Here is a 12261-nt window from a genome sequence, read left to right as displayed (position 1 = left end):
GGCCTTAAGGCCCACCCTAGTGGCGCCCCCCCCCCCTCTCCTCCCCTTGGCCGCCCCACTTAGATGGGATCTAGGGCTGGCCGCCAGCCCTTGGGGTGGAAACCCTAGAGGGGGCGCAGCCCCCCCCTATATATATAGTTGAGGTTTGGGGCTGCCCAACACATGAGAACGTCTCTCTTTCGGCGCAGCCCTACCCCTCTCCCTCCTCCTCCTCTCCCGCGGTGCTTGGCGAAGCCCTGCGGGATTGCCACGCTCCTCCATCACCACCATACCGTCGTGCTGCTGCTGGATGGAGTCTTCCCCAACCTCTCCCTCTCTCCTTGCTGGATCAAGGCGTGGGAGACGTCACCGGGCTGCACGTGTGTTGAACGCAGAGGAACCGTTCTTCGGTGCTTAGATCGGAATCCACCGCGATCTGAATCGCTACGAGTACGACTCCTTCATCCGCGTTCTTGCAGTGCTTCCGCATCGTGATCTACAATGGTATGTAGATGCACTCCCCTTCCCCTCGTTGCTAGATTACTCCATAGATTGATCTTGGTGATGCGTAGAAAATTTTGAATTTCTGCTACGTTCCCCAACACGACCCCCCCTCGTGTTGAAGTTATCGGGAGGGGTATATATCGACGACGACAGACCCGATAAAACATAAGAAAACGAAGAAGAAATAAAAAGAGGAGAGAAGAAGAAAGGAATAGAGGAGAGGATTGAAGAAAAAAGAAAAAAAAAAGAAGAAAAAAAAGAGGAGAAGAAGAAAGGAATAGAGGAGAAGAAGAAAAAATAGAAAATACTTCTTCTCCTCTTCTTTTTCTTCTTTTTTCCTCTTCTTATTTATATCTCCTCTTCTTCCTCTCCTCTTCTTCTTTCTTTCCTCTTCTTATTTTCTTCTTTCCTATCCTTCTTTTTCTTCTGCTTCTCTTCCTAGCTAGATATATAAAACTTTTCTAAAATTGTAACTTTGGCATATATAAAACTTTTCCATGTGGATCATCATTTCTCATATATATCAAATATATATCCATTGTCATGTATAAAAACTTTCTATACATGAACAAAAAACTTTCTATGAACAAAAAAACATTTTTGACATATATATTCATACATTTTGAACATCTACATACATACAAATTTTTTTTTGTTCACATATACATTATAGCCACATACACATATACATCACATATGAACAAAAAAAATTAAACTAATAAAAAAACAGAGCCGGGGCGGCGGCTCTCACAGCGGGAGCGGCTAGGACGATGGCGACGACGGGGGCGGGGGCGGCGAGGGCGCCGGCGCACGGGGCCGGGACGGGGCGTGGGCGGCGAGGGCGCCGGCGAGCACGCGCGGGCCGGGCGGGGGGGGCTCGGGGCGCCAAGACGGCGAGCGCGAGCAGGGGAGCACGAGGCGGGGCGGCGCGTGGGGGCAGGGCGACGGCGACGAGCACCGGGCGGCGACCCGTCGAGGCAAGGGCGCGGGGCGACGGCGATGAGGAGCGGGCGGCGACGGCGAGCACGGGCAGCCTGGCGGCGTCGGGGGCAACTGGCGAGGTATGTTGAAAATTTCCTAAGTGTGGACTTATATAGCAAAGCCTTTAGTCCCGATTCGTGGCACCAACCGGGACTAAAGGTGGGCATTAGTCCCGGTTGGTGCCACCAACCGGGACCAAAGGCCTCTTTTCAGCATCCCAAAGGGCGGGAATCGGCGGCCTTTGGTCCCGGTTGGTGGCACCAACCGGGACTAAAGGGGGGGCATTGGTCCCGGTTGGTGCCACCAACCGGGACCAAAGGCCTTGTGCTGCCCCCGGCCAAAAGTTTAGTCCCACCTCGCTAGTTGAGAGGGACTCGGAGTGGTTTATAAGCTCCACTGCGGCTGCCCTCTCGAGCTCCTCTCAAATGCAGGCTTACGGGCCTAATGTCACACTGTGCTGTCTGTTGGCCTATTGGGCCTTCTGCGGGCCTGAATCCTGGCCCAGGTTGGGTTTCTAGTCGTATTCAGGCCGTGGTGGCCCAATAGGTGGCAGTTTTTTAAATTTTTTGCATTATTTATTTTCTTTTGTTTTTTGCTTTATTTTTTAATTCTTTTTGCTTTTAGGTCAGCAAAATTATAAACTGTCTGTTAGTGCCATTAGTTTTAGAAAACATATAAACTTTCTATTAGTGCCATTAGTTCTTTATGAAAATTCTTTTTGCTGTATTTAGTTTTTTTATTTTCTTTTTTGCTATATTTATTTTGTTTTATTTCTACTTACAACAAAAAACTTATTTATTTTATTTTATTTTGTTTCTAATTACTTATTTATTTTACTTTATGATAATTCTTTCTGCTATTAAAGTTTCTATCAAAAAAAGTTCTTTATGAAAATTCTTTTTGCTTTTAATGATTAAAAATAAAAAAGAGGCGCAATGCGCGTTGATTTGCTTCAAGACTTTCGGAATAGTGTAGACTGCACTGCACATAGCTCGATGCAGTCTACCTTATTCCTCAAGGCTTGAAGCTAAGCAACGTGAGCATTGCGCCTCTTCTTCATCGTCTCTGCACTCAGGGCTTATAAACCGCTCCTAGTGCCTCTCAGCTAGCGAGGTGGGACTAAAAAACTGCTTAGCTAGTAAGAAACTCTAGTACCGGTTCGTGCCACGAACATGTACTAAAGGTGCTCGTGGGGCCACAGCCTCATTAGTACCGGTTCGTGGCACCAACAGGGACCAAAGGGTGGAATTGGTCCCGGTTCGTGCCACCAACCGGGACCAATGGCCTTGCACAGCGGCGTGGTGGTGAGTTTAGTCCCACCTCGCTAGCTAAGAGAGAGCCGCACCTGTTTATAAGGTGCGGTGCGCCTGAGCTGTCGAGCTCCTCTCTAAAGCAGGCTTACGGGCCTAACCTCTCTGCACTCAGGGCTTATAAAGCATTTCAAATGAACTCTGAAAAGGTTGAAAGTTGGCATGGTATCATCATTTCATCCACATAGCATGTGCAAGAAAGTTGAGAGGGTTACGGCAAAAACTAGATGCACTTCTTGTACAAAACGGACAATGGTATCATACTCGTCTATTACAAAGTTGGCATGCTATCATCATAATAGTTGCGGGAGAAAGTCTTCACTTTTTCTTCGCTTGTGTCATTTGCTTATTGCGCCGTAACCATGGATAATCTTCATCGTTTATCAGGATGCTTGGGTCAGCCTTGACTTTGAAGGGAGGAATTTCATGAAACTTTTCATAATCTTCAGACATGTCTGTCTTGCCCTCCACTCCCACAATGTCCCTTTTTCCTGAAAGAACTATGTGCCGCTTTGGCTCATCGTATGATGTATTCGCTTCCTTATCTTTTCTTTTCCTCGGTCTGGTAGACATGTCCTTCACATAGATAACCTGTGCCACATCATTGGCTAGGACGAACGGTTCGTCAGTGTACCCAAGATTGTTCAGATCCACTGTTGTCATTCCGTACTGTGGGTCTACCTGTACCCCGCCTCCTGACAGATTGACCCATTTGCACTTAAACAAAGGGACCTTAAAATCATGTCCGTAGTCAAGTTCCCATATGTCCATTATGTAACCATAATATGTGTCCTTTCCCCTCCCGGTTGCTGCATCAAAGCGGACACCACTGTTTTGGTTGGTGCTCTTTTGATCTTGGGCGATCGTGTAAAATGTATTCCCATTTATCTCGTATCCTTTGTAAGTCAATACAGTCGAAGATGGTCCCCTGGACAACGAGTACAACTCATCACAAACAGTGGTGTCACCTCTGAGACGTGTTTCCAACCAACTGCTGAAAGTCCTGATGTGTTCACATGTAATCCAGTCGTCACACTGCTCCGGGTGTTTTGAGCGCAGACTGTTCTTGTGTTCATCGACATACGGGGTCACCAAGGTAGAGTTCTGTAGAACTGTGTAGTGTGCTTCAGACCAAGAATATCCGTCCCTGCATATTATTGAGTTCCCCCCTCCAAGCGTGCCTTTTCCAGTCAGTCTCCCCTCATACCGCGATTTAGGGAGACATATCTTCTTAAGGCCAGGAATGAAGTTAACACAAAACCCAATGACATCCTCTGTTTGATGGCCCATGGAGATGCTTCCTTCTGGACTAGCGCGGTTACGGACATATTTCTTTAGGACTCCCATGAACCTCTCAAAGGGGAACATATTATGTAGAAATACGGGCCCCAGAATGACAATCTCGTCGACTAGATGAACTAGGACGTGCGTCATGATATTGAAGAAGGATGGGGGGAACACCAGCTCGAAACTGACAAGACATTGCGCCACATCACTCCTTAGCCTTGGTATGATTTCTGGATCGATCACCTTCTGAGAGATTGCATTGAGGAATGCACATAGCTTCACAATGGCTAATCGGACGTTTTCCGGTAGAAGCCCCCTCAATGCAACCGGAAGCAGTTGCGTCATAATCACGTGGCAGTCATGAGACTTTAGGTTCTGGAACTTTTTCTCTGGCATATTTATTATTCCCTTTATATTCGACGAGAAGCCAGTCGGGACCTTCATATTGAGCAGGCATTCAAAGAAGATTTCTTTCTCTTCTTTCGTAAGAGCGTAGCTGGCAGGACCTTCATACTGCTTCGGAGGCATGCCGTCTTTTTCGTGCAAACGTTGCAGGTCCTCCCGTGCCTCAGGTGTATCTTTTGTCTTCCCATACACGCCCAAGAAGCCTAGCAGGTTCACGCAAAGGTTCTTCGTCACGTGCATCACATCGATTGAAGAGCGGACCTCTAGCTCTTTCCAGTAGGGTAGGTCCCAAAATAAATATTTCTTCTTCCATATGGGTGTGTGTCCCTCAACGTCATTCGGAACAGCTAGTCCGCCGGGACCCTTTCCAAAGATTACGTGTAAATCATTGACCATAGCAAGTACGTGATCACCGGTACGCATGGCGGGCTTCTTCCGGTGATCTGCCTCGCCTTTGAAATGCTTGCCTTTCTTTCGACATTGATGGTTGGTCGGAAGAAATCGACGATGGCCCAGGTACACATTCTTCCTGCTTTTGTCCAGGTATATACTTTCAGTGTCATCTAAACAGTGCGTGCATGCGTAGTATCCCTTGTTTGTCTGTCCTGAAAGGTTACTGAGAGCGGGCCAATCGTTGATGGTTACAAACAGCAACGCGTGCAGGTTAAATTCCTCCTGTTTGTGCTCATCCCACGTACGTACACCGTTTCCATTCCACAGCTGTAAAAGTTCTTTAACTAATGGCCTTAGGTACACATCAATGTCGTTGCCGGGTTGCTTAGGGCCTTGGATGAGAACTGGCATCATAATGAACTTCCGCTTCATGCACATCCAAGGAGGAAGGTTATACATACATAGAGTCACGGGCCAGGTGCTGTGGTTGCTGCTCTGCTCCCCGAAAGGATTAATGCCATCCGCGCTTAAACCGAACCATACGTTCCTTGGGTCAGCTGCAAACTCAGCCCAGTACTTTCTCTCGATTTTTCTCCACTGCGACCCGTCAGTGGGTGCTCTCAACTTCCCGTCTTTCTTACGGTCCTCACTGTGCCATCGCATCAACTTGCCATGCTCTTCGTTTCTGAACAGACGTTTCAACTGTGGTATTATAGGAGCATACCACATCACCTTCGCAGGAACCCTCTTCCTGGGGGGCTCGCCGTCAACATCACCAGGGTCATCTCGTCTGATCTTATACCGCAATGCACCGCATACCGGGCATGCGTTCAGATCCTTGTACGCACCGCGGTAGAGGATGCAGTCATTAGGGCATGCATGTATCTTCTGCACCTCCAATCCTAGAGGGCATACGACCTTCTTTGCTGCGTATGTACTGTCGGGCAATTCGTTATCCTTTGGAAGCTTCTTCTTCAATATTTTCAATAGCTTCTCAAATCCTTTGTCAGGCACAACATTCTCTGCCTTCCACTGCAGCAATTCCAGTACGGTACCGAGCTTTGTGTTGCCATCTTCGCAATTGGGGTACAACCCTTTTGTGTGATCCTCTAACATGCGATCGAACTTCAGCTTCTCCTTTTGACTTTCGCATTGCGTCCTTGCATCGACAATGACCCGGCGGAGATCATCATCATCGGGCACTGGTTCCTCTTCATCTTCAGCAGCTTCCCCCCTTGCAGCATCATTGGGCACATCGTCTGGTTCCTCTTGATCTTCAGCAGCTTCCCCCGTTGCAGCATCACCGTATTCAGGGGCACATAGTTGTCATCGTCCTCTTCTTCTTCGCCGTCTTCCATCATAACCCCCATTTCTCCGTGCCTCGTCCAAACATTATAGTGTGGCATGAAACCCTTGTAAAGCAGGTGGGCATGAAGGATTTTCCGGTCAGAGTAAGACTTCGTATTCCCACATGTAGGGCATGGACAACACATAAAACCATTCTGCTTGTTTGCCTCAGCCACTTCGAGAAAATCATGCACGCCCTTAATGTACTCGGAGGTGTGTCTGTCACCGTACATCCATTGTCGGTTCATCTGCGTGCATTATATATAATTAAGTGTGTCAAAAACCATTACAGAACATCATGAATAGATAATTAAGTGACCAAATTAATAGAAGTTCATCATCATATTAGAACCAAAGTACATACATAGTTCTCATCTAACAACATATATATAGCTCTCCAGAGCATCTAATTAATTAAACCATACATTGAAACTATGTAAAACATTTCAATGCGAAAACAAATGCGATCATAATCTCAACCAAGGTAACAATTGATCCAACGGCATAATGATACCTAGCCTCGGTATGAATGGCATATTTTCTAATCTTTCTAATCTTCAAGTGCATTGCATCCATCTTGATCTTGTGATCATCGACGACATCCGCAACATGCAACTCCAATATCATCTTCTCCTCCTCAATTTTTTTTATTTTTTCCTTCAAGTAATTGTTTTCTTCTTCAACTAAATTTAACCTCTCGACAATAGGGTCGGTTAGAATTTCCGATTCAACCACCTCCTAGATAAATAAAATCTATGTCATGCTGGTCGGTATATTTGCCATAAACAATAAATGAATCAAATAGTTATAAAAAGATAATATATACCACATCCGAATCATAGACAGGACGAGGGCCGACGGGGGCGGATACCAAAACCATCGCACTATGTAATAAGAAGGAATAAAATAGTAAGAAAATTAGACAAGTATCTATCTAAAGTAAGAATTTTTTTTCTTTCAAAAAGAAGATAAGAACAAGAGGCTCACCACGGTGTTGCCGACGACGAGATCGGCGCGGGCGGTCGACGGCGGTGAAGACGGGAATGGGACGTGACAGGCGGCTAAACCTAGACAAATCTCGAGGAAAATGGAGCTTTGAGGTCGAGCTTCGAGAGGACAAAGCTTAACTAGTGTGGCTCGGGCATTTCATCGAACACCTCATGTGCATAGGAGGTGAGCTAGAGCACCACAAAGCCCTCCCCTCGTCGGCCAGAGAAAAACAGAGCACTGGAGTGCTCTGCTCGCGGGCGAGGGGTATATATAGGCACCTCATTGGTCCCGGTTCGTGGCATGAACCGGTACTAAATCCGGGCCTTCTGTCCCGGTTCATGCCAAGAACCGGGACAAATGGTTGTGGGCCAGGAGCGAGGACCATTAGTCCCGGTTCATGGCTCGAACCGGGACAAATGGTTCCATACGAATCGGGACCAATGCCCACGAGGCCCCGGCCGGCCCCCTGGGCTCACGAACCGGGACGAATGCCCCCATGGGTCCCGGTTCGTGACTGAACCGGGGCTAATGTGAAACCTGCCCTGTGACCTATGCCCTGTTTTCTACTAGTGGGTAGTGACTGTAGTTACAGCAATATTGACCAGAAGTAATAGAGGAAATCACAGTATGTTGTCCTTGAGATCAATACTGGCCATATAAATAAACCTATAGACTGTAAAAATTAAAGTGATACATACCAACAATAACTCTTTAGTCCATGCTAGAGCCTGAGGGCAACTTCACGTTAGTAGCTGTGAAGAGTTGCATGTATTATTGCAGTGCTCGTTGCCAAATGAGATGGAACTCTTCTAGTTGAACATTCAGACAAAGGGGACATGCTATAGATGACACATGCCACTCGTCTGTACATTTTTGTACAACATAAACAAAAAGAAATCACAAACTGGGAGATTGAATATGTATAATTTCCAAACTATTTTCAGCATCTGCATTAGGACTTGCATTTTATTAAGTGCACATACTGGTAGTTGTGCTTCTAAACTCGTTTAAGCAAGAATCGTCTAGGATAAGATCTGTTAGAAATAATTTTGCTTAAAGAGCGGTAATCAAGCCGAGATTGAACTTCCAACTAACAGGAGCATAATTGCATAGCATCATATCTTCTTTGCTTCCTCGCACATGAAGACTACTTTGCTGCACATATCTGTAGCACATTTACAGGACAAAAAAGGCATGGTTGTAGCACATATATGTATGGAAGATAGGAAGGGAAGATGCATGTACATCAGAACAGAGATAAGAGAAACAACCTTAAATAAATTCAGAGATAGCAGTTGTTTCTGCCTGTTTCTGAATCAAACAATGGAGAAGTGCCAGGGTGTGTTGAGTTTGACACGAGGATGCTCTGTCATTCTTGGTTTCTCCTTACTACATCAGAGAGCTGCTATCTTTTTTTTTCTTTGAAACAAAGAAGGTGGCTGGTTGCCGACCTTATTTTTCAAAATAGGCCAGGGCCTGATGAAAAAGTACAGTTACAAAACAAAGCTTGTCCAGTGCACCCAGGTGCAAGGCACAAGCGTTCCCGGAGACGAGAGGAGAAGAAGAGGGGAGAGTAGGGAGGTGTTACATCATGTGTTCAAAAAGACTAGCCAGTTATTTTTTGGCTCCAAACCTGTAAATCATCCCTATCTCGCTGTCTTCGAGCTCTGTGACTCCAGAGACGAAGCAGAGAGCTGCTATCTGTTTCTGAAGCAAATAATGTGGACGCATAAGGGTCTGTTGAGATTGACGCCAGTCTTCCAAAGCACATACTGGGACACGCCGGGGTGCGAACACACTCCTGACTCCACGCTGCAGCAGCTCGACGTCATGGCTGGTCCTCGGACCTCGGATGGAGACCATCTCCTCTCCCACACCACCTGTGGCACCTTCGTCGTCTCGAGCTCGCCAGGGCTGTTGTGCCTCCCCGTTTTTCTACTCCCAGGAGCTCGCCAGGTTGAGCTCGTGCACATCAGATGCAACACACACACCCCACTTGCTTCTTAAAGGGCTAACTACAGAAAGAGCATCACACTTTTAGTACATGACTGACCATGTCAATTCTCAAGAAACTGAGATGATGTGACATTACCTGTCGAGGTTCAGGGAGGCATCATCGTCGATGTCCGTGACGGCAAGGCAGAGGGATTTGGGGAGCCAAACGGGGAGAGCGCCGGGGAGGGTAACGGGGAGGCGCCGGCGTCGGGGTCATCATCGGAGATAGAGGTGGCTAGGGTTAGCCGGGCGGCCGCGCGCGAGGGCGGAGCAACATGCATCGGTGGATATTGGAAAGAAGGAGAGCCGGATGGGATCCGGTTGTGCTGTGGTGGCGCCAATCAGTAGAGGAAGTGATCCGTACTGGACGGCAGCAACGACGGCTCAAGAAGGAGAGGCGAGATGGGGGAGAGGCGAGAGAGAGAGATGTGTGTGTAGGTGTTTTAGGCGTTGGTGGGAGAGTAAAAAACCAGCGTGGAGCGTTGGATGGAGATGAGGCAAAAAAACCAGACGAAAATAGATGATGGTGGGAGGTGAGGCGAAAAAAACCATGGAGGAGAAGCTACCAAGTCCGCCTTTAGGAGTAGAGATAGTACATTGAACATTGGGATGGTATAATAATTAGGACTCAGTTGGACAGATGACCTAGGTTTAGGATTTGGGCGCCGGCGAGCTCCGGGTGGGGATGATGATCAAATTGGAGGTCAAGTACAATAATTTAATTTGGAATTTTGGATCTGAGGGTTAGGATGCACGGCAAGCCGATATCATCTTCTCTTCAGAGTCGAGGCAGTCCGGCGAAGGAGACGAGTACACGACTATGGCACTGGATCTGGTAGTTTTCAGACAAGTGCTTGTGGGTTGTACATGAAGTGTGTACATGGGCTGTCCATGGGTTTTTAGTCTTCACCTGTTTGGACCTGGATACCAATGTTTGTAACTAACAAACTAACCTTTCTTAAAACAAGACCGGCGGAGTAGTCCTCTAATCACAGCCATTAATTTGCTTTAGATTGCAGAAGAAGAAAAAACTCCATCAAGCATAGAAGCACTCTTATTTGTACAGTACATAAATCATGCCTTCTTCACACATTTCTGTATATATGTATCTAAATCAATATTTATAGTACCATGATCCTTTTGTTAAGAGCGCACAAGTTATGCAAAATCGCAAAGCGGTGCATATGAACCTATATATATATATTCCCAAAATCTGTATTGAGTTGATAAGTGTTGATCCTAATTCGTATGGTCATAGCAAGAAAAACAAGCACAGCAAAATGATCGAACTTTCAGGGAATGTTAGAAATCTATTATTGCTAGAGCAACCGGCACCGCAGCAATCTTCCATTTTTCTCAACTATTGATCTACACAGTTACAGTTATGTTCTGATGCAGAAATCCATAGCTCGGTAACATCTAGTGTTTGATCTTAACAGAAACAACATAATGAACATGAGAATTATACTTAACACTGGTTCAGAATATCATCGCGGGTTCAGGGTGGTGCCATTACTCTGAAGAATTAGCAACCTGACCTGGGAGCCATCCAAGGTGACAACCCTGGTATCCACGACGCGCGACCTTTTGAAGAGCGCGGCGACGGCGGCGTGGTCCTGCTGCCGGTCCACGGCGAGGGCGATGGCGTCTCCGCGGCGGACAGCGCGCTCGGCCTACGCGGCGACGCGAGCCGGGAAGAGCGCGCCGGAGATCCCCGCCGGGTCGTCGGAAAAGATGAGATCGAAGGCGCCGTCAGAGAATGGGAGGCGATGGGGGTCTGCGCGACGGACGAGCGGCGGGAAGTCCACGAGGTCGATCCCGGTCACTTCGCTTACCCCCGCTGCGTGGAGCGCGTCGACGGCGTTGCCGGCTCCGGCGGCGAGGCAGAGGACGCGGGAGGAGCCGGCCAGGAGGCGGAGGCCACGGAGCGGGGGGAATACTGAGGAAGCCAGCGCGGCGGAGCGGCGGCGCCAGCGAGAGGATGAGCGGAGCTTAGCGAGCCGGCTGTCCGGGGGGAGGACGCGGCGGGAGGCGGCGTCGCAGGAGTCGCGGGGGAAGGGAGAGGGGGAGATGGTGTGGGACGCGGGGAAGCAGGAGGTGGAGGCGTGCCGGACGAGGCACACGAGGAAGAGCGTCGCCGCAGCGGCGACTGCGATGGAGGCGCGGGTAGCCAGCCGCTGGACTCGCTGATCCACCGCCGGCGGCGGGTGCGCGGTGGAATCGGCCATCTGTTGGCGTTTCGATCATGCGCGTCACGGGATGATCGGAGTTTGTTGGGATTCTCTCAGACCGGCAATTTTGTGGACCCATACTCTGTATGGGCCTTACAATGAACAAACTTACCTGGAAATCCAATTTGGCTCTAGTTAGCATATGTGCGTGCCAAAAACGTACTCCAGATGATACTTGCAAAATTTTAAGGTAAACGCTTGCATTTTAGCCTGTGTAAAAAAATGTCATGTTGCCTTCAAATGTTACACTTAATTGTATTTTATTTTTTGCGACGAAGCATTTTCGCATGAAAATTGTCAAGCACCCTTGTTTACACTAATAACATGAACATCTAAAAAAACAGAATTTTTAAACTTTATTTATTCCTTATTTTAGTTCATCGGGGAGCATATATGCTCCCAAAGCCAAACAGCCATCCACAAACTTTCCCAACTAATTAAGGGTAGTACACACGAGCAAAAAGAGCTAATGATGGGTGGAAATCATGGCTTTGTTAGAATCGCTTAACCTTTGAAGGCAGAAATGACGAAATCACTAATTAAGGGGTATACCTTGCAAATGCCACTCTCATCTTCTCTGATGGTGTTAAGTAGCCTAGCGCACTGCTTCCCCTCAGAAAAAAAGTAGCGTAGCGCATTGCATGCCGTAACCTGAGAGTTTTCTCTTTTTCTAAAATGTTTTTTCAAAACTTTTTTTTATTGAAATTTCTTGCATCAAATCGTCAAAATAAGATCCCGTGTTAATAGGTCTTGGTGAACTTTTTTCACGGAAAAACCAGAAAATTCCAAGAATGAAAAACCCAAAAATGGAAATGAAAAAATAAATCAAGAAAAAGACG

At 47.4% G+C, this 12261-nt stretch overlaps 1 protein-coding gene across 2 annotated transcripts; it reads right to left on the bottom strand.

Annotated features, from left to right (window-relative positions):
• Nucleotides 1–8540: 8540 nt before the first annotated feature.
• Nucleotides 8541–11469, bottom strand: LOC109780706 (uncharacterized). 2 transcript variants are annotated; one of them, XM_073500246.1, is made up of 2 exons: nt 9289–11469; nt 8541–9211 (listed from the first exon to the last, which is right to left on the bottom strand). In XM_073500246.1, the coding sequence occupies exon 1, from the start codon at nt 11417–11419 to the stop codon at nt 10865–10867; it is 555 nt and encodes a 184-aa protein (XP_073356347.1). In that variant the 5' UTR covers nt 11420–11469; the 3' UTR covers nt 8541–9211; nt 9289–10864. The 2 variants fall into 2 exon arrangements, with proteins under 2 accessions (XP_073356347.1, XP_073356349.1); XM_073500248.1 differs by having other exon boundaries at nt 8541–9207.
• Between the last annotated feature and the right edge of the window lie 792 nt (nt 11470–12261).

Source organism: Aegilops tauschii, chromosome 1 (genome assembly GCF_002575655.3).
Source record: "Aegilops tauschii subsp. strangulata cultivar AL8/78 chromosome 1, Aet v6.0, whole genome shotgun sequence".
Lineage (NCBI taxonomy): Eukaryota > Viridiplantae > Streptophyta > Magnoliopsida > Poales > Poaceae > Aegilops > Aegilops tauschii.
The sequence above is the reverse complement of the archived record's forward strand: the minus strand, read 5'-3'. Positions and strand labels throughout refer to the sequence as shown.

What these genes read in the sequence shown, in the direction of transcription:
- LOC109780706 (XM_073500246.1), bottom strand. Translation starts at nt 11,419, where the DNA reads ATGGCCGATTCCACCGCGCACCCGCCGCCGGCGGTGGATCAGCGAGTC.